Source organism: Malania oleifera, chromosome 6 (genome assembly GCF_029873635.1).
Source record: "Malania oleifera isolate guangnan ecotype guangnan chromosome 6, ASM2987363v1, whole genome shotgun sequence".
NCBI lineage: Eukaryota > Viridiplantae > Streptophyta > Magnoliopsida > Santalales > Ximeniaceae > Malania > Malania oleifera.
In genome coordinates, this window is record NC_080422.1 from 45,668,526 (window position 1) to 45,695,805 (window position 27,280).

Genomic DNA, 27,280 nt, shown 5'->3' on the forward strand with positions numbered 1-27,280 from the left:
ATGCTACTCATGGAGAAACAATTACAAGAGACCAAAATCAGTTGGACGTAGCCGCTGGGGAAGGTTTGCCGGGGCTTGAATGCAGGGCCCAAGCCCCATCTGGCCAGTCGGCCCGTCCAGAAAATTGCCCCCACCCGCGACTGACCATGCCCACTGCTCTCCTCTCTCTCTCTCCCCTCGCTGCAACAAGAATCGCTGCAACAAGAAGATTGCCGCAGCTTATCTCCTCTTTTTCTCTCTCCCCGATCACACGTGTTTTGGAAGTACGTTCTCTCAATTCGTCTTGTCGAATTTTCTCACCTCTTCTCAGTTTTTCTTCTCCAGATCCAAATTCCTCTTTTCTGCATACCAGCGTACCGCATCTCAAACCCTAGGCTCATAAGAACTAGGCTTCGAAATTCAAAGAAATCCCAAAGCAAAAACTTCCCCAGTCTCATAGATCACCTTCAAAAAATCCGCAGAAAAAAAAGGGAAAGAACACATTAGATGATCCATGTCTTGCTTAGCTCTTTCTCTGCAACCCGCCAATGGCGCTGACATTTTGCTCCAAACCAGGGAATGGTTCCCCCCGGCGAGAGCCCTCGTGGCTCTCTCCGCCTTCCGCCAAACCCGCCTTGCATTCGCCAGCGGCAAGCACCAATCTGCCGAGGATGGCGATTCGTCGCTTGGCGATGACCCCCTGGCTGCTTCGAGCGGCCAACTCATTGTGGGTGTTGAGAGCCGCTACCGGGTTGTGTACCGATTGGTTAATGGGATCTATGTATTGGGAATCACCACCGTGGATCAGGATGACACCGTGAACAATGTGTTTGAGTGTATTGGGATTGTTAATCAGGCTGTGAGTGTTGTTGTGGCTGCCTGCCGCGGGGTTGATGTCACCCCTGAGAAGTTGAGTAAGAAGTATGCGGAGATATACATGGCATTAGATATAGTCTTGAGGGGTGTGAGTAGTATTAGGCTTGCAGCCATGCTTGCCTCAATGCACGGGGATGGTATTGCAAAGATGATGCATTCAGCAATTGACACGGAGAATAAGATTAGGGGGGCAAACAGTTGGAGTAATGTGGAAATACATTCGATTGAGCATCAAGCGGGTGTGGAATCATTTTCAAATGCATTGTTTGAGCTGCCTCCTGAGACACTAGCAGCTGGTGATGAGGTTGTTTCGACTATAGTTCCAGCAGTTCAAAGCTCAGCAAATGAGCAAGATCAGCAGGAGAAGATGGTGGAGGAGTCTTCAGCTGAAAAGGATCCATTTGCAGCAAGTGATACAATCAATAAGCCTGAGGAGCTAGTGGCTGGGTTTAAGAAAAATAGAGATCCATCTGCCACGGATTTGTCAACAGCATTGGCAGGCCTTGAAGTTACAACTCTGCCACCTGCTGAGGCAACACAATCAACATTTATTGGTGTTGAGGGGTTTGAAGGAGATTATGGTGGTATAGAGTTCAATAATGAGGAGGCATCACTCACAGAAACTTTTGAAGGGTTTCACGAAGCTTTTGGTGGGGGTTTGGATGCATCAGAGTTCGTGGGGACAAAGAAAATTGCAAAGTCACAGGGACTTGGTGGCCTTGAATTTTTACAAACTGGGCAGGGTGATGTGCCAAAAGCTGCTGCAGATGGATCGGGTGCTCCTCTTGAGAACTTGTTGGTGAAAAAAACTGAAATGAAGGGGCCTGAGATGTATATCTCTGAAACAATCAGTGTGGAGTTTAGGGAATCATTGCTTGTTAGGGTTGGATTAATGGGCGTGCTCTATTTAAAAACTTTGCCCCCAAAAACTTCAGGTGATATAGATACTGAGTTCTCTTTCAAAATTGATGGTACAAGTGGGGTTAAGAGATTTGTTATGCAAAGCTCCCGTGTTAGCAGCCTAGGGAATGGGATGTTTCATCTGAGGACTGCACCCTCGGATGAGCCTATACCAATCTTGAAGTATAGTTTGCTACCGCGTTTGACTCCAATACCTCTGAGGGTTCGGCTCATCAAACGCCATAGTGGGACTTTACTTTCTGTGATGATACAATATGTTTCAAATCCAGATTTGCTTGTACCTTTGAATGGTGTGACATTTATTCTGAAGCTACCAGTTGATCCAAGATTGTTGAAGGTATCGCCAAAAGCTGTCTTGAACAGGTCCATGAGAGAATTGAGATGGCACATCCCAGAGATTCCTCTAAAAGGTTCTCCTGGTCGGCTGAGGGCGCGTATGCCTGTGGATTCAATTGAAGAAGATAATGGAGAAGAAATTGAAGTTGTTGGTCATGTGGAATTTTCTGTACAAGGAACTAGAACATTATCTGGGATTTCTCTAAAGCCTTCGTCCGAGGGCAAGACAGACTTTTATGAGGTTAATCACAGGTATGAGAGTGGGTTTTATTTGTGCAATTGAGCAATGATGAAATGGTCATCTGAGGGCATGGATGGATGTGGATTTGATTGAAGAAGATAGTGGAGAAGAAAGTAAAGTTGTTGGTCACATGGGATTTTCTGTACAAGGAACTAGAGCATTATCTGGGATTTATCTAAAGCCTTCTTTAGAGGGCAAGAGATACTTGCAAGGTTAATCACAGGTATGAGAGTGGCTTTATTGTGCAATTGACCAATGATGAAGTGGTTGTTCGGTTAAATCTTGTTTTCTGTTTCTTTACACCTTATATTTGTCTAATGGGTTTTATGGCTTGGAAGTGTTTGGAGCATATTTTGGAATTGAACTTGTAACCTAGATACGGTGTTCTTGTATGAAAGCTTTGTGTTTCTATATGATTAGACATCGGTTTTTTAACATGGTAAATTTTTTCTCTGTATCTTTCTTTCTTTGTTTTGTGAGTTACAATTTTAGTTTTATTTGGTACTCTGGATCTTGAGATATGCATAGATACATATATACATGCATATACATGCACACACACATGCTCCTGGGAAATTGACGACCTGAATAATTTGTCTGATCTGGAAAGAATAATTGCTTTAGATTATTGATTGTGATGGTGAAACATTGTGTTTAACTCATGGGAATTTTTTCTTCCATTTTAGTTTAATGTTTTGGCTTCTTAGATGAGTCATTGATTATCATAATGATGTGGAGGACTGTATATGATTTGAGACTTATTTTTATTCAATTATTAATTTTATTTATTTGGAAATTTCAAGGCTTTTGTAATTTTATTTAATTAGCGGTTTGGTGTCATTTTCCATAATTTACTTTTTTATTTCGATTTAGGCAAAAAAATCCTATATAAATGCTTCGTTGTGTATGTTTGAAACAGCTTACATTATTGAGGATAGTGAACCCTAATTGAGATTTTGTTTTCAGTCAATTCTTCCTTTTTCTTTTTCCTTTTTAGTTTCTTTATTTTTCTGCTTGCCAATCAGTTTTCTATCAATTGGTATTTAGCAGTTCGCTTTAATCTGCCATTTCTTATCACTGTCATCATATTGCCATTATTGTTTCACACTTTGACCCTTGCCTTCGCCATCCACCCATTCTTCTTCAGCCACCTGTAACCCATCATCCTCAATCTCCAAATGCACATAACTGCAACCCTATTATTTACCATCTGAACCCTAATTGTGCAATCTGCCAATTCTCACCAACAAGCCTTAATCCCCAACTCATTATTGTTCACAACCAGTAAGCTGCCCTTTGATCCAAAAAGTGCTGCAGTTGACATACTAAGAAGGGGAACCAGGCAAAAGAGAAAAAAGAAGAAGAAGAGATACAGAGAGAAGAACAAGGAGGCAGCCAGAAAAGAGAGAGGGATCTTTATGCACAAGGTAATTTGCAGAAATTTGGAATCTAGCAGTATTAGTGGGGTGCCAAATGCCGTATTAATGCTTACTAATGGGAGCCCCTTGAATTTCATTTTTCAGATTTCAAAATTCTTCTTTCCTTGGTGACTCGTTCTGAGTTATGCTTCTAAGTGCAGAAGTGTCAAGTTGCATCAAGGATGAGTCTAGGATCGTATTCCACAGGGACCACTGAGTATCAAAGTATTTGTGAAAGTTTAGTGAAATCCTGTTGCTGTAAAATGTAGGTTGAAAATATTTTTGGTCTTTTATGATTTTGAAAACAGTAAACAAAGAGGAAGATGCTTGAGTAAACTATCAAAATGAGACTGAAATTTTATCAATTTTCCAAAAATGTAAACCTACTAACGCAACCAAAACTAAACAGATTAACTGAAACAATTTTACCAAACACTCGGGTTATGGGTTCAACGTCTGTTTGCTTCCACCGTTTACTAATTTCCTAGGCCTTACTTCTCTTCTTGTTAATCCAATCAAGGTATTAATAAGATGAAATTTTATAACTAAAGATCGAGTAAATTTGGCCACATCCAAACGGAAGAAAATAAAAACTCTCATTAAGCATCAACCGAATTTTATGTAAAGTAGTTGATGAAAATCCTAGATTAAATCAAGGTTTTGATGTGCCTAACGTTAACAACAAAACAAGAAATAAGAGTTAGTGATTTATCAACTATGCCTTCAATTTTCGGTTTCAACCAAATAAAAGTTTATCAATAATATCTTAGCAGAACTAATAAACCATGGAAAACAAATGACATTGACCCACAACCCGAGTTACCGAACTTAGCCACTCATGCTTGCAATCCACAATTTTCGGGTCAAATGAATTCCACGGTGGCTCATTGCATCAATAAAATGAAAGACAACAAATTAAAACAACTAATTATTTCAATCTTGAAACATTTAAGATAACAAACTAAAAGATAAAAAATTAAATTAACCTAATAAATCACTGAAATAACAACGTAAAAATTAATACTTAAACTCAACATTAACAACTCAAACAAAATCTTTAGACAAACATCAAAGTAAAGAGACAAGTTGAAAGAAAAATTAATAAACTCAACAATACTCTAAATATAAATACTCAATGTCATAATCACTTCAAACTCAACATCAAAACATCTATTCAGTTAATAATAAAGTAAAAAATAAGCAACTAAACTATTTATTTAAAGAGAAAGAAAGCCATAGGTGTGCTCTCACACACAGCAGCAGTAGCTTCTGTCTTCTGCTCTTTGCAGCAGCACGCAAACCCAAAAAACAGCCCCCAGCTGCTCTCGCACTCAGCAACAATAGCTGCTGTCTTCTGCTCCTTGCAGCAGCGCGCAAACCCAAAAAAACAGCCCCCAGCTGCTCTCCCACGGCTCCCCCTTGAAGACCTCCTAAAAAACCCTTCTTTTGCTCCCCTCCCTATTTCCTTTCTTGCCCTCCAAAACAATACATGCTCGGCTGCCCTTGTGCGCCCAGCAGTAGCCACGGGTTCCCAGCGCCTCTTTCTTCTTGCGCGCACACATGGCTTCACCCCTTTTTTTATGTGCATGGCCGGGTCAATTCAAGGACCCGGCCCACCCCTTTTTGTTTTTTTGTTTTCTTTCAGCTGCCAGCCCACCTTGTATTTTGATTCAAGCCCAACACGGCCCTCTTGCACAACACACACACACACACACACACACATATATATATGTTCACATGTACATTTTTTTCTTCTTGGTTTTTTTTCCGTTAAATGTCCAAGGGGACCTTCGGCGTGTAGATTCTCAATCGATGTGCACGGATTGCATGACTTCTTCATTTAATTCTCACGGATCTTTACTTGATTCTTGGCTCACGTACGCGGCTCTTTCCGAACACAACAACGTACAAGTACATGCTTGGCTTCTTGTACATTTTAAATTTCAATCTTGATCTCCAAAAATTGTCCTGTAATATTAAAACACGTATGACCGTAAATTTCCTTGACAAAATAGGATAATTATCGAATGAACTCATTGATTAAAAAGATGGACATACTCGAGCATTTAATTAAAATTATGACCTTTAATGCATGAATTTAAATGTCGAATTACCCTATTTTTGACGCGTAATCACTTGGGTTATATTCTGTGTGGGCAATAGGCAGAGTTTCATTTTTTTATTTTTATTTTTGGTAAAGATTTATGGATTCAGACAGCAACTTTTTGTAGTGTGTTTCCTTGCTTTTATGGTCCCTTGAATCCTCATAATGCTCATATTTCTAACTTTTGGTTCTTTAGTAGGCTATTATCTCTTGGTATTTTTGTTTCAGTGGGAATTTTAGTGAGAGGGAAGCTGGGGAACTGACCCGACTCTTGGGGGTGTTGGATTTTTCATTCCATTTTGTTGTATTGGGTGTTGGGTAGGTTGGGAGAATTTTCTTGCAAATCTCTTTTCATCAGCTCACATTAGTTAATAGTTCTGAATTTTCTTTATACTCCTTGATTTGGAATGCCAAACTTCCATCTAAAACTAGGGCTTTTATTTGGTCTACCAATCTTGACGGGATTAATACTAATGATCAGCCCCAGGTTAGAAGACCTTTGACAGCTTTGTGTGTAGTGTCTGCTTTCTTTGTTCCCGAAGTAGTGAAATGAATGCTCATTTATTTTTACTTTGTCCTTTTTCTTGCACATTTGGTGCATGCTTTTTGGTGTGTTTTGGGAATTTTGGGTGTGTCTTGCGCTTTTGAATGTTTTTTTCTTTAAAATTTTTTAAGGTTTCTGGTTCTCGTAAGGAAGCCAAATTAGTTTGGAAATGTGCCAGTTTTGCTATTGTGTGGGGTATTTGGTTGGACTGTAATTTCAAGAATTTTTAAGGGGAAGTTGATGGATCCAGAGAATGAGGACTGTGGATTAGGTTTTTTTTTTTTGGCTTCTTTAAGGTGTTTAGATTTTGATTTTTTCTGTGGGTATGGTTTATTGACGTACAATGGAGAGCCTTGTTTTGTTTCATTTTATTTTTTGTTTGAGGACTTGTCCTTTGATTTATTCTAATCTCCCTTTTTTCTAAAATAATTTCCTCCTGTTTTAATTTTTTTCTTAAATAATTTATTTTTTGTTTTAAAGAGGAGAAAGAGAAAAATGGTTTCTGTGACTACATTGGCATCATAGTCTGTATCTGTCCTTTGTGCTTTAAATGTGAAAAAAAAAAAAGAATCAGTTTTGATATCTTCATCAAGGAAAGAAAATTCCACATAGGTTGTGGAAATTTAGGTTACTCTAGAGGCTATGGCATATACCTTAGCATTGACAAAGGCCAAGCTGTGGTGACTGAGGTCATGGTCGTGGTGGTTGAGCTGGCCATGCTTGTGGTGGTAGTAGTGAGACTTGGCTTCTGTACATATTATAATTGTGAAATTTTTACAGAATAATATATAATTGTAAAATTTGTACAAAAGACTAACTTGGGCAAATCGTGCCATGTATACTTTGTAGGACTCTTAGCCTTTGCTAGGGATCCTCAGCCTCTTGTTTATGTTTCATACACCTCTACTTGTGATGTGATTGATTACTCTTTCATGAGAGGAACTTAACGCCTTAGTTCAGAAGGGCCCAATCGAAGTTGATCAATGATGTTGTGACCTTTGCACATCTAGGTGAGGCTATATTTATTTATTTATGTATGTATGTATGTATGTGTATCTATGTGTGTATATATATATATATATATATATATATATATATATATATATATATATTGAATAAGAGAAAATTGTATTAAGAACAAAATAATGTACTATGGAAGAGGGCAAGATGTCCTCAAGATACAAATACAACTAGAATAATTACAAGAGAACTGCCCTCAAGTTCCTTTAAAGATTGGACAGTGATAAACTCCACAAGACCCTGAAAGAGTGGGCCCATAATGAAGCCCAAACCACCATTTTCTCCCACAATAATTTAGGGCAAGATGTGCAGTCCCTTAAAGATTCTTGTGTTCCTCTCGATGCAAAGGTTCCATAAAGTAGCAAAGACTACTATCCATAAAACACCACCGTTTCTACCAGAGCCAAAGCCCCCCTTTCTCTATGCTTCACTAGCAAGAAGTATCCTACATTCCGAGGTGTCACCCAAGCTTCACCAGTTTCCATAAGTGTGATGCCACATTACAGTGCATAAAGAGGTAAGCATTCATTTCATTGGTTTCTTGGCACATTAAGCACATGTGAGGGCTGAGAGACATATATGGCTTTCTAATATGAAGCATATCATGTGTATTGATCCTATTCTGTAACGCAGTCTCGATGAAGGTTTGGGTTTTCCAAAGTTTGCCTTCCTAAATGATGTGGCTCCTAGTAAAATGGAAGAATATGCCTTAAAAGGTTTGAGAAGAAATATTTAGAAGAGAACAGCCGAAGAGTCATCCCCACACACTCTCTCATCCTCTTGGCAAGGGCAAAACGTTTCAACTCAGAAAGCAAGGTGATTTCGACCTCTCCTTCGTTGAGATCCATAAAAAAAATGGAAATCCCATGAAAGAGGGCCTCCCTTATGAGAGAGAAAAGAACTGATTGGTGCATTATGGAGGGAAGAAATCTTAAACAAATGAGGCACCTTCACCTCCAAAGGTACCTTACCCCACCCACACATCCTCCTTGAAATGCACCCTATTACCATCACCAAGTTTGAAACAGATATGAGGGAAGAACTTACTTGCCACCTGGGACACAAACTTCCACGGGCAAGCATGAAAATAATGCTGCTTCTTCTTGTCTCCCTCCCATTTCGGTTGAGCCCATATTTACTTTTGATCACCTTGTTCCAGAGGGAGTCTACCCCTACTGGAAACTTCCACAGCCATTTACCGATTAGGGAGATGTTTTTGGCTATCACATTGCCAAGCCCCAGTTCTCCTTTAGAGCATTCGTTCCTTGGGTCATCGACTCTGGATCATTTGTTGTTATGGCCGGTAAAGATTCTTTGTACTCTCTAAGTTCCCATGCACTTAATCTGCTATTCTTTCCAGTGGGAGCCCTCGTACAATGGCTGATAATGGCATTGTTAGTCCTACATCTTCTTTATTGTTGTATTTTATTCACTTCTTTCCTTCATTTTCGTTCATGTTGTCATCAACCTGAGGAAGATGGTTGATGGTGGTCATGAATGTGATGGTCCTTGCTGCCGGCACAGTTGTTCTTCTATGTCTTCTGTTCAAAGGTAACAACTTACCAGTGATACTTTGCCTTTGCTATTCATTTTTGAAGCGTTATAAATTGCTTATTCCATATTTAGAGTTCAAGGCTAGTTTAGAACGTGAACCTGTGGGTAAACATTGAATTGTGTGCCTTTTTGAGGAATAAATAATTATAGTGTTTTTTTTGGTTAATTCAGACCAATGTTTGGGTCCTACAGTCCTATGGAGTACTGGATATAAGTGCTTTAGTTTTTCTTATTTTGTTACTCTTGTGGATGATTGTTCAAGAATGGCTTGGTTATTTTTTACAAAAGATCATATCAATTTTTCTCTATTTTTCAAGTTGTCTTCAAAGTAATTCAAACACAGTTTGGTGGCTCGATTCCCATATTATTGAACTAATAATGCAACAGATTGTAGCAAGGTGGTGTTCCCTATTTTTGGTCATCCAGCATCATTTGCTTATACCCCTCAATGAAAGGGGTTTGTTGGTTGGAAGTTAAGTTGTTGAACCTTATCTTTGAAGAGATATTTAGTTTGAATAATTCATTTGCATCTTTCAAGAGATAGTTTGAGTGACATGCCAACTGCTTGATATCTTATAATCAGGTGCAATTTTAAGTTCTAAGTGCCATTTTAAGTTCTCAGTGTCAATGGTCGAATACCATCTTTATCTTTTATATCAATATAGGCCTTTACTTGACTTACCTCCTCCTGTCTTTTTAATGTTTGTTTTGCTCACGCCTTAACTCAAGGAAATGATGGTTGTCAAGTGTGTGTTTGTTGGTTATTCTTGCATGAAGAAAGGTTATAAATGTTGGAAGCCTCAACTCATTTGATGTTCTATGTAATTAGAATTGCTACTGTTGTGATGTCCCAACAGCTACCTGCAAAACACGTAAAGTATATAACCAGAGATGTTGACCAGAACAGTTTACTAACCAGAGATGTTGACCAGAACAGGCTGTTCCGTAGTCTTCCATTTTGCACAAATCTTCATCCTGTGCTTAACATCCTTCTGATGATGAGTTACCCATTGCCTTGTGGGAAGGTACTCATTCATCTATTTGCTAATGCCATTTATTATTATTATTTTTTTCTTCATTTATCTTCATTTTGATTGCTCTCCTCTGTCTTGTATCTATTCCTAAATCACATGTTTAGGTTTTATCTTCCTTTCGATTATTATCATTTTTTTTTCCATTTATCTTCCTTTTGATTGGTCTCCTCTGTCTTGTATCTATTCCTAAATCAATGGTTGAATACTATCTTCTCTTTTGTATCAATATAGGCCTTTACTTGACTTACCTCCTCGTGTCCTTTTAATGTTTGTTTTGTTCACACCTTGACTTAAGAAATTGATGGTTGTCAAGTGTGTGTTTGTTAGTTATTCTTGCATGCAGAAAGGTTATAAATGTTGGAAGCCTCAACTCATTATTGTTGCTCTATGCAATTAGCATTGCTACTGTTGTGATGTCCTAACAGCGACCTGCAAAACACGTAAAATATATCACCAGAGATGTCGACCAGAACAGGCTGTTCCGTAGTCTTCCGTTTTGCACGAATCTTCAACCTGTGTTTAAGATCCTTCTGATGATGAGTTACCCATTGCCTTGTGGAAAGGTACTCATTCATCTATTTGCTAATGCCATTTATTATTATCATTTTTTTTTCTTTTATTTTCCTTTCGATTGTTCTCCTCTGTCTTGTATCTATTCCTAAATCATATGTTTAGGTTTTATCTTCTCCTGGATGGAATGCTGTACTAGACAAAGAGAAGGTAGCATTGTACAATAATGATACAGGGGAACTGATCTCCTTTTCCTTTGGGGTGGAAGTAAGTTGGTATGTGTTATGGGGTTTATGCTATTAAGTATTTTGCTGATGGTTTTATTGAATGATTGAAAACTTGTTTGGTTGCTAAAGGCTAAACTCAACCTTTTGGGGGGGGATTACTTACAGACCTTCCCACCTGTAGCTTGCATTAGTTCTGTGTGGATTCTCTTATTTGTTGATGCACTCAAGTATTGGGCCTTTTCATTAGCATGATGTTAAGAATGTTAAGCTTAACATAGTGATCTTCTCAAAGAAGTCTATATGAATCAACCTCCTGGCATGTTGCTTAAGGCGGGTCTTGAAAGGTTTGCAAGCTAAAGAAAGCGCTTCATGGGTCGAAACAATCCTTAAGGAAATGATTTGACAAATTAAGAACTATTGTGGCCAATGATGGAATGAAGTAAACAGTCATATTCAGTGTCTGTCACATGGAGACAGAGTGGAGATATTTTTTTGGCAGTATTTATGATGACGACCACATGTGGTGATAGAAAAGGTTTATGTGATCTTAAAGTATATATGGGCAGCCACTTTCACATCAAAGACTTGGGTCATATGAGATTTATCTTGAGAATAGGAGTTGCAAGATCAAGATAACAAGAATTTTTGTTTCACAGAAAAAAATATTTAGTGTATTTGTTGAAAGAAATGGGAATAATGGGAGCAAAACCAGTTGAAACACCGGATCCAAACCTAAGATGGACACAGAAGCTGGTGATCGTCTTGATGATTGAAGATGATATAGAAGATTGGTTTGAAAGTTGATGTTCCTGTCACATGACTAGACATTTGGAATAGGGAGTCAGTTTGTGCAGCAGCCTAGATAGCTATTATATTAGGAGGCAGTATGTTGTACCTTGAGATATTTGAAAGGAGCCCAGGCAAAGGATTTGTTTTTAAGGGATCTAGAGGTTTATATATTGAGGTCAATGTAGATTTGGTTACTGTACCTTTGCTGGAGGCAATTCTGGTAATGTGGAAAAGTAAGATGTAGGGAAGCTCCCCTTCCCCTTCGCAACGCCATCTTTGAAGGTGTGCAGGCTCTCTCCCATGCGAAGCAACACATGAAGATTGGTGGTCGTGCAAAAAAAAAAATCACTTGACTTGGCTCTTGATGAAGAACAAGTCTATTTGCTCAGGATAACTAAATATTGCAAGGCCAAAAGGGTTTCCATCTTCCTTGAAGTTGGAGAGGTGGAATGTTTTGTCACTCTTTGGACCGACTTCTGGGCCATCAACAAACCCTTACCTTGGCTTCAAAGGTAGAGGAATGGGGAGAAAACCCTAATGCTTCAACTTAAAGAGAAAGACTTTGGTAGGTTCATTGCTTTGTTAGAAATCAATGGAGGGAGGCACATCGCTTTCCTAAAGGATTCAACTCTAAAGGGGGGCATAGGATCTCAACAGCTTCTGAGGATCTGGGTAAACAGATCCTTCCTAAGGCACTTTTGAAGAGCCATCTAGCTTGTTTTTCAGCATAAACCTCTATTAACTCAGCCCTTTGTCATGATGAAGAAGGTTTCACCCTCTTCAAGCAGATAGAAACCCTAGTCCCTTGGAGTCAGTGTGCTTCTGCCCTCATTGTGGCCGCTGCATCAACATCTACCTCAGGGAAAGCGAAGCACAACTGACGAACGTGGAAATGATGAGTGATCCTACTTGCTCATTTGCTCGAGTGGTTGTGGGAGACTTGGAAGGATGGCAGGCAGCTGGATCCCCCTTGGTGTATTTTTTCTAAAATGGTGGGCCATCCCCCCCCCAAGCCCAATGTATTCTATTGTTTTAAAGACTTTGGCGAAAGTCTCTCTTAAGGTCCAATAGCTTCCGCTTCCCCTTCCCCTTCCCCTTCCAGCCCAAATCCTAGGCCTTCTGCTTTGTTCTTTAAGAATAAAGGCTCAGGAATTCCTTCCTTTCCCTCTCTTAACCGAGGGCCAATCTTAGCTGCTGCCCCTCTAAAGGAGTTTGAACTGTCTTCCTTAACAACCCCCCTCCATAGCCCAATAGCAGCAGCACATTCAGAGAAGGAAGGGACCAACTCAGACGTTGGAGTCTGGAACCTCTGGCTGACATCCAGGAGGTTCAGGACTGCTTTGTGAAACCCCCACTCACAGGAATCCAATCCAAACCTAGCCTTGAACCCAGTGGCTGATAGAGCACTATTGGACTTCAATTCAGTGGACTTGGCAACACCAAATTTTGAGGGTTTCAGACGCACAGACAGTGACAGCGATTAGTTCAGGGACCACGTGTCTAAATGGGTTCTGGAAGGTTAAGATGGTGAGCAAAGTCATTGTAGTCTCTTTTGATGGTTTTGAGGACCAAGCTGTGAGCTTATTTGAGGAGATTGAGGAAACAAGGAGAAAGGAAAACAAGAAAAACCTTAATGCTTGTAGCAGTAAAAAGAAAGGCAAGAGTAGGGAACTGAAACAACAGAAGTTTTCTGTTAACTATGATAGAAAGGGGAGTTTTTCAGATCCTGAGGCGGCTGGCTGCAGCAGGGCTTGGGGGGCATATTTGTTGGACTTATGACTTCAAAACTCATCGTTTGGAATGTCAGGTGCCTCAATTATAAAGCCAAAAGGTCTATGTGAAGAGTGTTTATATAAGACTGGAAAGGGGATGTCCTATGTCTGCAGGAAACTAAGTCAGAAACTATTAGAAATCTCATTACAAATCTAGGGACAAAACCGCGACAACTGAGTTCGCCTAAGGGCTCATAGCAGTGCTTGGGGTGGGGGGGGGGGGGGGGGCCATGTCATGTAGAAGGAAGACATTGTTGAACTGTTTGAGCACACAACCGGAGTCTTCATGGTGTTGTGTCTCTTCACAAAGCTGGATGACAATTTTTATTGGCTCTTTATGGGTGTGTATGGACCTGGTGAAGGTTCACCAGACATTTATTGTGGAATGAGCTCTATGAAGCTAGAACAAAATGGGATGCTCCGTGGGTTATCAGAGGGGATCTTAACTTGGTGTTCTTCCTGTATGAAAGGTTCAGGGGAACTTTGGGGAATGCAAGTATGAAATAATTTAGAGAGTTTCTTCATGCGAGTGCTCTTATTGATCTTCTTCTTTTTGGGGGCGATTTACTTGGTCCAATTCAAGAGAGACCTCCTCCTCCTTGAGAATTGACAGGTTTTTAACCTCGATGGACTGGGAGGAGTATTTTCACAATGCTGCTCAAAAGCTCCTCCCTGAGCCTACCTCAGTTCACTTTCCCCTCTTGTTACTTGTTAGACACTGGCGGAATTAAGTTGGGACCAACTCCCTTTTGCTTCGAAAACATGTGGCTTAAGCAAGAAGGTTTCATGAAGCTCATCATGGAGTGGCGGTCTACTTTCTATTTTTAAGGCTTTGCAAGTTTCCTTCTTATGTCCAAGCTGAAAGAGATGAAAGGAAAACTCAAATGGTGGAGTAAAAGCACTTCTAGTGATATCCATGCGGTGAAAGATACCATCTTGAGAAGAATACATGGTCTTGATGCTGTTGAACTTTCTCAATGCCTTAACGAGGAAGGAAAAAAGAGGACCCTCTCGAGAAAAGGATTATCTGAGATTATAAATATGGAAGAAGTTGCTTGGAAACAAAATTATAGAGCCTTATGGTTTATGGAAGGGGATGATAACACCTCACACATCCAATGCCATAGGAAATACAACATCTGCACAATGTCATCATCAATGGTAAAACTTTTGATGGAGGGAAAAACAAAGTAGGCGTTTTCAATTTCTATGAAACCCTTTACTCCAAGCCTTCTACATGGAGACCTCAGGTTAAGGGGTTAAGCTTCAACGGAATTTGCAACTCTACTGCTAGGTGGCTGGAACACCCTTTTAGCAAGGAAGAAATTCTATGGTGATAAATCTCCAGGTCTTGATGGCTTTTCATTAGGGATTCACTTTTATTTTTTATTTTTTTAATGTTGTAGCTAGGTTTTTATATTTTAGTTGGGAAGACTCTGTTTATAATCTCAGAGAATGGTGTTTTGGGGGTTCTGTCTTTGATGGTGGAGGTGGTGTTGCAAAATTCTTGTAGGAGATTTTTGTTCAAATAATGGTGTTTTGGGGGTTCTGTCTTTGATGGTGGAGGTGGTGTTGCAAAATTCTTGTAGGAGATTTTTGTTCAAATTTCAGGGGCATGACTGTAATTTCTGGAGAGGCTCCATGTGCTGGCCAAAACTTTCCCGGCCTATCCTTTTCAAATTCCCAAACTTTCTGTAGTTTTCTTGCGGCCCCCAGTGGAACACCCCCCCCCCCCCCCAAACTTTGATATACCACCAGCGGGAGGACCATCACTGGAGACACCTTGTTTGTGGCGCATGTGCGGCATGAGCCTGCAACCTGTGAGTGAGAAACTTCCAGAGTCTTCTCATGGATCCATAGCTGCAAGAAATTGACTCCACCCATGATATTTTGGATTTCTCCCTGAAATTTTGAAGCCATTTATTTGAAAATTGATTGATCTAGTTTGGTTCACATTCTAAGTATAAAAAATTCAGCCTGATCTTGGACTCCCTTACTGTGACAAATTATTTTTCCTTCACGAGATTTTGATGTTGGTTTAAAGAAATCTGACTATGATTGTTTGGTACAAATTGTTGGAATGGTAAATTTAGTGTGCCCGCACCATTCTTCAAGTTTATTGGAAGGGCATCTAAGGACTTTTGGTATTGTTGTATGAACTTACACTCATTGGACTCGGCAGAAATTGATTCAATGTTGCTTGTTTATTTGGTACTTGTTTGCATTTGCGTTGGTCCATATTTGCTCTCTAGTTGGAAAAAAAAAAGAGTCAGTTCCACATATTTAGTTCCCACCTAGTTGACGATTCTTAACTATTGATAAAACCTAGGTGTCTTGATTTTAATGGCTGTTCAGGTCCTAAGTTTTTCTTAGATTTGTTGGAGGACATGAGAATTATTTTAGTCAGTATGGACAGTTTGACCAAGAGAGTATCTGCTTAGCTGAATCAAAATTTCTTGGTTTAACAAAGCAATATTGGCAAAAAGTTGAAAGGGTCAAAAACTGTTGTGGAGAACCTCTAATTTTTTTTTCCCCTTTTTTTATGATAGTGAAGGAAATTCTTAGATAGAGTAAGAACGTACAATTAGGAGAAGAGACATCTCCTTAACAAACTCTGGGAAACCCCAGAGAAATCAAAAGAGGAAAACCAAAAAGTGTAAAATAACACCCAAGGAAATCAGTGCAGCCTAAGAAGTCAACAGAGAATGTCAATCCCGCTGAATATTTGCAAAGCATATCCCCTTAAATTACCATTACCGTTGCACCAAAGAGAAGCCAGAAAATGAATCTTTTCCCACACCAACAAAAATGTTAATTTCTTTCCTGAAAATATATGAGTTTCATTCCTTCCACTAACCCCAAAATACAATAAATATAGCACTAATCTGTGGTGCTTTTTTTTCTTCCTACCAAAAATTTCTCCATTGCCCCTAGATAAACCCAACTTTCTCCAGAATAACTTAATAACTTGTTCCAAACCTCTCATGCAAAATTACAATGCAAGAAAAGATGCAAAGCATATTCTGAGCAATTAAAACAAAGCTCGCATATATCTGGATAGAAAGCCTTTATAGGACTCTAATTTGCAGCAAGTTAGTAGTTATCTATCATATTAAGTACAACCAACTAAGTAAAAGATTTGATTTAGGGGGTGATTTTGGCTGTCCAAATAGTTTTGTAGACCGGAAAGTTAAAGTCAGAGCTAGCCAAAAATTCACAAAAAGATTTGCAAGAATATACCCCTTGGACCCAACAGCCAAGATTGACTGTCAACTTCCAAAGATACTCGAAAATTATTCAACAGTACCAATAATGAAGATAACTCATTTCCCTATCATTCAAGGGTCTCCTAAAATGAAAATTCCATGAAGGTAAAGGACCATTCAGATCAACAAGGAAAGAGAAGTGATCTAAATGATATATATTTTAAGAGAGAAGTATGCCCCACATTGTTACAGAGAGCAAATAGTAGACCAATTGTGTAGTCTTGGGAACTTTCTTCTAGTGTCATTGATTACCACCTTAAATTTAGAGACCTCGTTTATCGGTGTGCTCTTAGTAAGGAACCTAGCATGGTAATTATGTTCAAGAAAGTGTAAGGGATGAAATCAGAAGGCATATGAATGTGCAAATTTGAAATCATTCCACTACTCTATATGAGGCTTACCACACAGCTTTGGAAGCTAAGAGATTTCTCTAGCTACCAATTCTTAACACCACTTCCTATCTTAAAGAATTTTACAAGTCTAGATCAATTTCTTCGTGGTCACGAGATATTCCTAGATCCTCTCAAGATGTTCAAAAAAACTCCAACTGTTGAGGATAAACAATAAAATATTAGACGTGCCCACGCAAATTGTTGCATACGTAACATGACTACATAACTGATTTGCATATTACTAGTGCACAATTTTTTGATTCTTCTATGGACACGAGTCATGAATCTTCTCAAAATATGGCCGTATTGGAGCCTCTGGGCGAGAGATGGACCTTTACTTGTCACCAAACTTGATTGTTGAGACTTGCAATTATCATTAAGATGAGTTGCCAACTACTAGGAAAAATATGTTTGTCAATGACCTCGCTCTAAAACCTCAATTTTCCATTTCTAACTGAAGAGTGAGGAACAATTGGTTGCTCCTAAGTTTGTTGAAAATTCTTTAACCATGGAACCTACTATTGAAAATCCCCTTGAGATTATTTCTTCTCAATCTTGTAAACTTGTGCCTTCATCCTTCGCATCTTCTCCCTTAACATTTTCTGGTGAAACATTGTCCATCATCCTAGAATATGGATTGAGGGCATATTTGCTTGAGCTGTCAATAGATTTGGATACTAGATTGATTTCTTGTTTGGAGGACTTGTTATTTTATTAGAGGACATTGCAGCCTTCTATGCTACTTGCATTTGGAGGGTTTTCTAGATATTCTCCAATGATGATTGCCGATGCAATGCAGATCATGCCTTCTCTTGAGTTGGAGGATCTTTTATATATTCGTCAATGGTGATTGACGATGCATTGCAAGTTGTGCCTCCTCTTGATATTTGCCTTCTTGTTCGGCTTTGTTCCCACTCATGGAGTTAATGCCACTATGCCACTTCAAAACTTGAGGTCTGTAACAAGGGGAGTTTGATGGAGGACCACCAATGGAGCACTTTAGATGTTTATATTGTAGCTAGGTTTTTATATTTTAGTTTGAGTAAGCTTAAGTTATTTTAGGAGTTTAGTTAATTTAGGTTTATTTTTGTGTATTTAAGTACTTCGAGTTTATTTTTTAATTCTTTGTTTATTGGGGTTTTTATGTAAATATATGTCAGTAGTAATGGGTATAAATTCTGGAAATGCAAGTTATTGTGACAGTTATTGTGGGATGGTTCTTCTTCTTGGCTAGTAGTGACAATTATAACCTACCCACTAACCCACCCATATCCACCATTTAATAAATGGGTTAGGGATCACTCATGTGATTATATGGGTCTTAAATGGGACACATTTAGACCCAAAAATTAAATGGGTAAAATTTGTGTACCTGCTTAACCCATCAACCTATTTAAATTTCCATCTTAGTTAATTGTAATAGTAATCTGTTTGTGCACCACATTTAAACCTATACTACGATTAAGTAATTACTTTTATGTTTTGAATATCTATATATGCAACATAATTATGGAAAGTTTGGTTCAAATATTTATGTAACTACGTAGTTATTTGCATACATAATTAGTTTGGTTTGGTTATTTAAATCAGTTAATATGCATGCGTATATGTAATGACATAATTGGCTTAGTTTAGATGTGTCTCGCCCATAATTATGTAGGTTTGTAATTATAGTGTTGGCCATAGTTTGTAAAATCAAATTGAATCAGCTTGTTGGACCGAGTTCAACGGAACTGGTGGCTTGGTGATCCGCATATAGATGCAAAATCAGATTTGAGTTGAACTGGGACCAACTTGGTCAACTCAGTTAGATTCGGTCGAAACTGGCCGAACCTAGTGGGTTAGGCGAGTTGACCTAGTTGGGAAATTGTGAATAAATCTTGTAATGTTTAAAAATTTTGCAAGGGTGGGGATTGACCTTTGGTCTTGTAGATAGAAGCGGATGTAACAAGGGGGCCAATCTTCATCTTGTGTCTAAAATTTTAAGTATATAATATTTAAATGCTTCTTTATATTATACACGTGTTAACTTTTTTTAACAAAGACGAGAAACTATTAAATTCATTTAAAAATTTTTTTTTTACACAAAACATATATATACAATGTAAAATTTTAAAATGATGTTATTGGTTTGATAACCAGGTTAACCCATTGGTTCGATTGATCCGACTAACCTAAGTTTACATACTTGATTTAGTTTAGATATGTCTGTAATTATGTAGGCATGAAATTATAATATTGGTTCCACCTATTATTTGGAATTAAACTACATAATTATATAAATCCTATTATTTAGAAATCTATGTGCATAATTTTTTTATTATAGACAACTTAGTTCAAATATATACATAATTACACAATTCTAAATGTACTTAATTGGGTTGCTTCATATGCATGCATGTGCGTAATTACATAAGTGGTTTGGTGTAGATATGTCTGTAATTATATAGGTATACAATTATAGTGTTGGGTACACCTATCATTTGAAATTAAACCACATAATTACTATAATTAAAAAATCTATGCCCATAATTTTGTAAGTATGGACAATTCAGTTTGTGCATAATTGGTTTGGTTAGGTTATCCAAAAAGTCAATTAATATGCATGCATGTACGTAATTATACAATTAGTTTGATTTATATGTCTGTAATTATGTAGGTATGTAATTATAGTATTGGTTATATCTATCATTTGAAATTAAACTATGTATATAATATGTAATTTATACTTTTATTTGAAAATCTATTTACATAATTTTGAAATTATGGACAATTTGGTTAGAATATTTACTTAATTACACAATTATATATGTATGTAAATGGTTTGGTTTAGTTTCCCAAACCAATTAATATGCTTGCATGTAAGTAATTACTTAAGTGGTTCGATTTAGATATGTCTGTAATTATGTAGATATGTAATTTTTCTACACCTATCATTTGGAATTAAACTATATAATTATCTAACTAATAATATGATTCATAAATCTACGTACATAATTTTTTATTATGGACAAAGCGGTTACAATATGTGCATAATTACACAATTATGCATGTTTGTAGTTGCGTTGGTTTGATTATCCAAATCAATTAATACGCAAATGCATTATTACGTCATTGGTTCGGTTTAGATGTGTATGTTTTTGTGTATTTAAGTAATTATAGTATTGAATACACCTATTATTTGAAGTTAAACTACATAATTACATAAGTAATACTATAATCAGAAATTAATGTACATAATTTTGTAATTATGGGCAGTTTGGTGTTTGTATGTACGCAATTATGTAATTATGTAATTACATGTCCATAAATGATTTGGTTTAGTTATCTACACCAATTAACATGTAAGTATATAATTACATAATTGGTTCGGTTCAGATATGTATGTAATTATATGAATATGTGGTGTCTACACCTATAATTACATAATTATGTAATTACTAATATAGTAAAGGTATTTTTCAATTGAGCAACATATTGAATATCTTTGAAAAAGGATGGCAGGAAGATGTGCCATTGGTAATGTTTGAAGCTATAAGTTTCATCTAGTATCCAACTATTGGTTTCTCATTCTTTGAAGTTAATGGGTAAGTGGGTTGACCCATGTGTAATTGGGATGGGTCATAATTGGGTCAAATTATTTCATATAAATGGGTAAAAGGGCCACTAGCGAGCTGACATACCTTGACCGATACCCGCCCATTTAACATGTCTAGTTTTTGCAAATAGATTTAAAAAAGCAATCCCTAGAGTCACATGGCAGCACTAAAACGCCTGAAATCAGGAATAGCTTCCCAAGAAAAAGGGGGGGGGGGGGTGAATTGACTTTTAAAACTTTTGTTTTAGTTCTTTTTAAAGTCCTTAACTTCTTTTAATATTTAACCAATTCTTTAACTTGTTTATCTATTTTGTCAATCAAACAAGAACTTGGTTTCTTTTAAACAATCAACATGACAACTAATAAAACATTCAATCTTCAACCACACAAATAATTAAACCAGTCAAGCCAATCAACCATGATGCTCAAACCAACAACCAATTTGTTTGCCAAATATAAATTCACTACAACACTATTAGATTTATGAAATCAATCAAGATTTAGCACTTTCTGAAATATAAACACAGTTCACTCAATCTCAAGCTTTATACCATTCAATCACAATATATTAATGGTATATGTAACTTTCAGCTTTTGTATTGTGTTCAACCCTGTAGTAAATGTGAGTTTGAACAAAGCCCTGTATATATGAAATTGCTTCTTCAATGTGATGTTCAATATAAGATCCAATTGCTCTTTCCAAACTTTAGAATTCAAATAAACTCTTAAGTTAATTTATCTTTGGGATGTTTAACCAAGTAACGTACTCCTGTATGGTTTCTGCAAAGTATGGTTTAAACAACGTACTCCCTTTCGGTTTCCGCAACCCCAAATTAAAATTAAACCTTAAGTTTGTTTGATTTCCAAATATACGTAGTTTATATGATTTCAAATTTAAACCATCCTCGCAATTGAAATATGTATTAAAAATAAAGAATATGGAAAGAGAGAGTGACGGAGATTTTTACAAGGTTCAGCTTATACCTAGCCTACGTCATCGCCTTTGGCAAACCACGAAAGGATTCACTAAACATGTTTTGTTGATGGGTGGAACGAAACCTTTACAAGCGATACCCCACGCTCAAACACTCCTTCACTAGGCTAGAGTTCGCCTCTCCAAACGATATCCCTTCGTTCGGTCACTCCTTAATTAGGTTAGAGCCTGCCTCTCTAAGCAATGTCCCCTTACTTTGCCAACGATCTAAACAATCCTTGGAACGTCAAAGAACTACAAGAAACACAAGATAAGATCTGTGTACAAGTATACTCTCTCAAAGAGTAAGTTAGTACAATTTCAGCACTATATACTTCAATGTAAAATATCAATATGAAATACAATGAAGCTTAAGTGTAGAATTCACCAATATCCTTCTTAGAAGAGGATTAGAAGTAGGAATTCAGAGAAGGAAGAATTAGTACTTTAGAATATCTCAGCAAAGAGTTTTGCAATGAGTGAGAAAGAGAACTTTGGAAGAACAAGAATGCTTTCAGCTTCTCAAAATAGATTTTTCAATTCTTGGTGTCTTTTTGATTTGCAAAATCATGTATTTATAAGCTTTCAAAAGTATTTTCTTGTTGCCCAAGTTTACTTGGACTATTTCCCAAGTTTTTAGAAAGTTTGGAGCCCAAGCAACAATTTTTTAAAAAATAAAATTTTTGAAATTTCTGCACATTAATAGTGTTCGGATGACTGAAGTCTTGGATTCAATCATCTGATTTGGTTCTGCCTCTTTAAAAAATTCAGCAAAAAATCTTCAGATGACTGAACTTAATCTTTAGTCGTCTGAAGTTATACTTCGGTTGTCTGAAGTTATTCTTCAGACGTCTGAAGTTATACTTCAGTCGTCTGAAGTGGCTCTATCTGCTGTTCATTTAGCTGAAGTTCCTCCTGTGAACAGTGTTCAGTTGGCTGACAACTGTGACCCTGCTTCAGTATTTTGCTCATAACTTTTTCTATATAACTCCAAATCAGGTGTTCTTGGTGTCAAAAGAAAGCTAAGAGAAAATCCTATAACTTTCATGTTGAACACTTTTTAAAATAAGGAGTTTTTGGTAGAGAAAAATGCACCTCAATGCGGATGTATAAAAAATGATAGCATTTGAAAATCCTCTTTTTGGTGCTTTTGATTCCAAAAATGATTCTAACCTTTTTAGAATAATTTTTGACCTTATAAAAATATTTTCCAAGTATTTTAAAAGGTATCTAGGTTCAAGAAGTTAACTTAAGAGTTTCAAAATATTTCAAACGATATTTAAACATTAAAGTACTTACATAAAGACTTCTAAGACTTTTTACATTCTAGGATCTTGAGTCTTCATGCTTTGTCCTTGGACTCTTTCTTGGTCTTTGAACTTTCTCACTTTGCTTTTCTTTGGCTCTTTTGACTTTAACATTCCTTGGCTTTCAACAAATCATTCATGTCCTCATATTCTTTAGGTTTTAATATATTATCTTTAAATCCATGCTTTGACTCTTTTAAGCTTCATTTGATCATTGTGAGCACTTTGACCTTGCTTTCTCATATATGAGCCTTGAAATAACATTACTCACACAAATACGTTAAATTCCATTTGTTTGTTAGCATCAAAACAAGCCAACAACGCCTTTGGGAGGCAAATCATGGATGCTGCCCTCCTTGCCTGCGGAAAGTGTGGATAGTCATTCTAGAGCTGGAAAGGGTGGAATTGCCTGCAAACTTGATGGAGATAGCTTTTGACCATGTTTGCTGGGATTTTCTTCTTTACATCCTCGAGAAATTGGGTTTTGGGAGCTTATGGTGCAAGTAGATTGGGCAGTGCATATCATTCTGTCCTTCTCAATTCTTGTCAATGGTTACCCTTCAGGATTTTTTCACTTCTCCAGAGGATTATGACAAAGAGATCCCTTTCTCCCTTGCTATTGATCGTTGTTATGGACTTTCTCATCCTCTTGTTGCAAAATGCATTGAGATCAACACTTCTAAAAGGGCTGACTGTGGATGGAAATGGAGGAAGCTACAAGCTTCTCACCTTTTCTTTGCGGATGATACCATGATCTTCTGCGATGCAGTTGCTCATCAAATTCCTAATCTTAGATGCTTCCTTCTTTGCTTCAAAGCAGGTTTGAAAGTCAATTTGGGTCAGAGTGAGATCATTCCTATTGTAAATGTAAATGATGACAGCCCCTTCACTGGTATCATGGGTTGTAAGCTGGGGAGATTTCCTTTGAACTACCTTAATGTCCCTTTTGGTGCAGAGTTAAAGGAAAGAAGAATTTGGGATCCTATCGTTTAAAGATGTGAAAAAAAAAAGGCTGGTTGGAAGCATAACTACCTCACCAAAGGTGGTAAACTCACTCTGATCAAATGCACCCTCTCCAATGTCCAAACTTCTAGTGCTTCATGTCCCTCTTCCTCATTCCTTGTTGTCACCAAAAATGCTGGAAGACTTTAACAATGACTTCTTTGGGGAAGTACATGGGAGAAGTTTTTAAGTCCAGTTTGTCAGATGGGATGATGTTTGGCGTTCAATCCCAAGAGGCAGTCTAGGTCTCAAATCTCTCTCTCTCTCTCTCCAACAAGGCCCTCTTGGGAAAGTGGATGTGGAGATCCGTGATCAAGGAGTACTTTGGAGAAAGATCATTGCTTTAACATACAGCCTCACTCACAATGGGTGGATTTCCAATGAGCCCAGGCAGTCCTCTGGGTTCATTGTTTGGAAATCAGTTAGAAAATGGTGGAAGGATTTCTTCACACACACTTCCATGTTGGAAATGGGAAAAACACCTTCTTTTGGCATGACAGTTGGTGCTCATGTCCTTGGGGCTCTCAATTTCCAGCAACTTTAACCTTGCCTGTGACAAAGATGGTTTGATGAGCACATGTGGACCATTCCATCAATGGGGCAGCCTGGAACACTCCTTTTGTTCGAGATTCTCCTGATTGGGAGCTTGATTATTTTGCTCATCTTTATGGCTGCCTTATAGAAATGGTCACCAATAGGATAATATTCCAGATGTGCCTTTTTATGGAAGCTCAATAAAAATGGCACTACGCAGTCAGCCCCTTCTACAAGCAGCTGGACAGGTGCTCTGTAGCCAGACCTGATTTCCCTTGGAAAGCTGTTTGGAAAACTCCTGCAGCATCTATAGTTGTTTATTTTTTTTGCTTGGGAGGCAATTTTGTGGAATCTGGCCACTGTTATTTTGGTACAGCATTGGACTCTGCTCAATCTGTAGGAAAGGAAATCTGGGAAGGGTATTTCTGTGTATTAAAAAAGGGAAAAAGCTTTGTCCTTGATCCTTCCCACCATTTTTTGGATTGTGTGGAGAGAGAAAAAAAATGCTAGAGCTCATAAAGGAACTTTTACTTCTCCCACAACCTTCAAGTAAAGGTTAGATGGGTGTCTATGATTTGTTTCCTGGTTTAATGGGCAATACAAACTGGACACTCATTCAATTTTGATCTCTTGTATATACTGTCCCACTGTTGATTTATTTTATTTTTTCCCACCTCTCTCACCCCCTTTGTCCCCTTTTAATGAATTCTCGTTTGCCGATAAAAAAAAAGATGAGAAAGTAATATGTAGGATGCAGTATCCAGATCTAGTGTAGAAGCGGAGATTGGGTTAACCGTTAATGGCGCGTATAGTGTGCAAAATGATGTGTGCAAAGTCGCTTTTACAGGAAATGAGTTTCAATGGCACTATACTTAAGTTTTGTGGTAATCAAGTTGCCAAATATATTACCAATAACCCAGTCTTTTATAAGAGGCCTAAATACGTTGAGTTGATTGTCATTTTTTTAAGTGAATAATTGATGATTAATTAGAGATTTAACTTTAATGCATAGTTGTTATAATCTTATGATTTGGAATCCAGTTCATATGATCGTATCAGTTCCACAGAAAATCGACTTGAATCATACTAGAGAAATTAAAAACAGCCAAATTGTTTTGCCAAATCTATCAATTCACCCCCTGAATGTAATAATTGATCTGGATCCAATTCACAGAATTATGGTCCTATCATATGCTGTCAGACCCAAAACCCCAAAACAGCTTCTTTCTATTGCTTATTTTTTTACACATTGCCTTCCATTCTTTGTCTAAGTCAGCTCTGTGCTGAAGGAGAGAAAATAGAAATTCAGGTCTTATTTATTTATTAATTTTTGGATAGCAAACTTCAGGTCTTGTGTTGGCTTCACAAAACTAATCTTCACTCTTGGAGTAGTGTTTGGCCATTGAGAAAATGGGGCAGAACACCCATTGTTTAAGTGGGCACTCACGGTTCGTTGTGTTAAGTTTTGAGGGTTGATTTTTTTTAGTAGTTTGTTAAATTATTTATCAGTTTTTTTTTTGTTTTTTGTTTTTAATTAGAGAAAACATATGCATGAGATACAACTTTTTAATTCCTGATAAACACCACAAATTCAGTATTTTATTATTTTTTCTTGATTTCTTCTCTGGAACAACATCAAGTTCATTTTTTATTTTTTTTATAATTCTTCTCAACTCCTTTTCTTTTTATTGTTTATGAAAGGCATAGATTAATATGATTTTTTACTGTTAAGATTTAAATGCGTTTTACCATTTTGTTTGTTTTTCATACATCAATATACACGTCATTTTTGAAATCAATTTTGGAAATTTGTATCGAATCTTGTGATTCTTTGATTCTTGATTCCTGAAATTGGGATTTTGGTTATAGATTTGGATCTCAATTTGACAACTATGATCTTATTTTATCTCTCAGAGAAGATCAATTAGGAGATATGTTTCCCGAGGCCTTGGCTGAGGATCAGTTTTTTCATTTATGTAACTTGGCCATGATTGATATCTATGCCCCAACCTGAGGGAGAATCTGAAGGATGAAGGGCTTATATGCTTATGTATGGGCCTTTGGAACTGTACCATTGTATATTCTTCTTTGCTCTATTCTTCCAAGATCTGAATAGAAACTTCTGTAGGTTCCTTCATAAAGGTTTTTGTGGGGTTTGGATGTTTTGGACTTTGTGGTTCGGATCAAAGTTTCAAAGCCAGGCATTGAATTTTTGCAAATCAGATAAACTAATGCACTCGCCACTGCTGTGAATGGAACCAGAGTTTTTCTTGAGATCCTCTTTTAAAAAATATAAGTGGAAGGTTCTTAAATGTACTGTTCAAATGGGTCAGTCTGGTTTCCTTGTGGTTGGAGGGGGAAGGGGGTTCTATTTAAATGGTGCATCCAAATCTTATTGTGGTAGAGAAAGGGTTTTTACTTCACATTGATGGTAAAGATGGATTAAGATGGGGTTATGAGACTTGTTATGAAATGCTCTCCAATTACAGCCACATCATATGTTCTATGCAAGGATGGGACTGTCATAGGATGGCAGCATCTTTTATGATTTTCTGAAACTACTGGATAGGCCAACACTTTTGAAGCTTTTACTAGAAACCAGCAGGTGAGAGAACTAAGGTGGAAAAATTTTTTTTAGAGGGTTGTTTGGTCAACTAAGTGTCCTGATGCTTATGGCTTCTAGTGAGGACAGCAGAGAGGAACTGAGGTGGTTGATTGTGTGACATATTTGTAGAACCTAGATTATTCTATGAAGAAATATCACCTAAATTTTCGATCACCTAAGTATGCAGAATGGAAATTGAATACATGACATACTGTAAATGCTGCCTGATTGGGCTGTGCTTGTGTGAAATCTGTTGGAAAATTCTGAATTTAAGTATG

At 37.5% G+C, this 27,280-nt stretch overlaps 1 protein-coding gene across 4 annotated transcripts; it reads left to right on the forward strand.

The window, feature by feature from the left end:
• Positions 1–27,176, forward strand: LOC131157512 (uncharacterized). 4 transcript variants are annotated; one of them, XM_058111729.1, is made up of 4 exons: positions 1–2,576; positions 9,851–10,018; positions 10,425–10,590; positions 26,312–27,176. In XM_058111729.1, the coding sequence occupies exon 1, from the start codon at positions 494–496 to the stop codon at positions 2,393–2,395; it is 1,902 nt and encodes a 633-aa protein (XP_057967712.1). In that variant the 5' UTR covers positions 1–493; the 3' UTR covers positions 2,396–2,576; positions 9,851–10,018; positions 10,425–10,590; positions 26,312–27,176. The 4 variants fall into 4 exon arrangements, with proteins under 4 accessions (XP_057967712.1, XP_057967711.1, XP_057967709.1 ...); XM_058111728.1 differs by lacking the exon at positions 10,425–10,590; XM_058111726.1 differs by lacking the exons at positions 9,851–10,018; positions 10,425–10,590.
• The last annotated feature ends 104 nt before the right edge of the window (positions 27,177–27,280 follow it).

Coding starts and splice junctions, on each gene's coding strand:
- LOC131157512 (XM_058111729.1), top strand. CDS start 494: ATGTCTTGCTTAGCTCTTTCTCTGCAACCCGCCAATGGCGCTGACATT.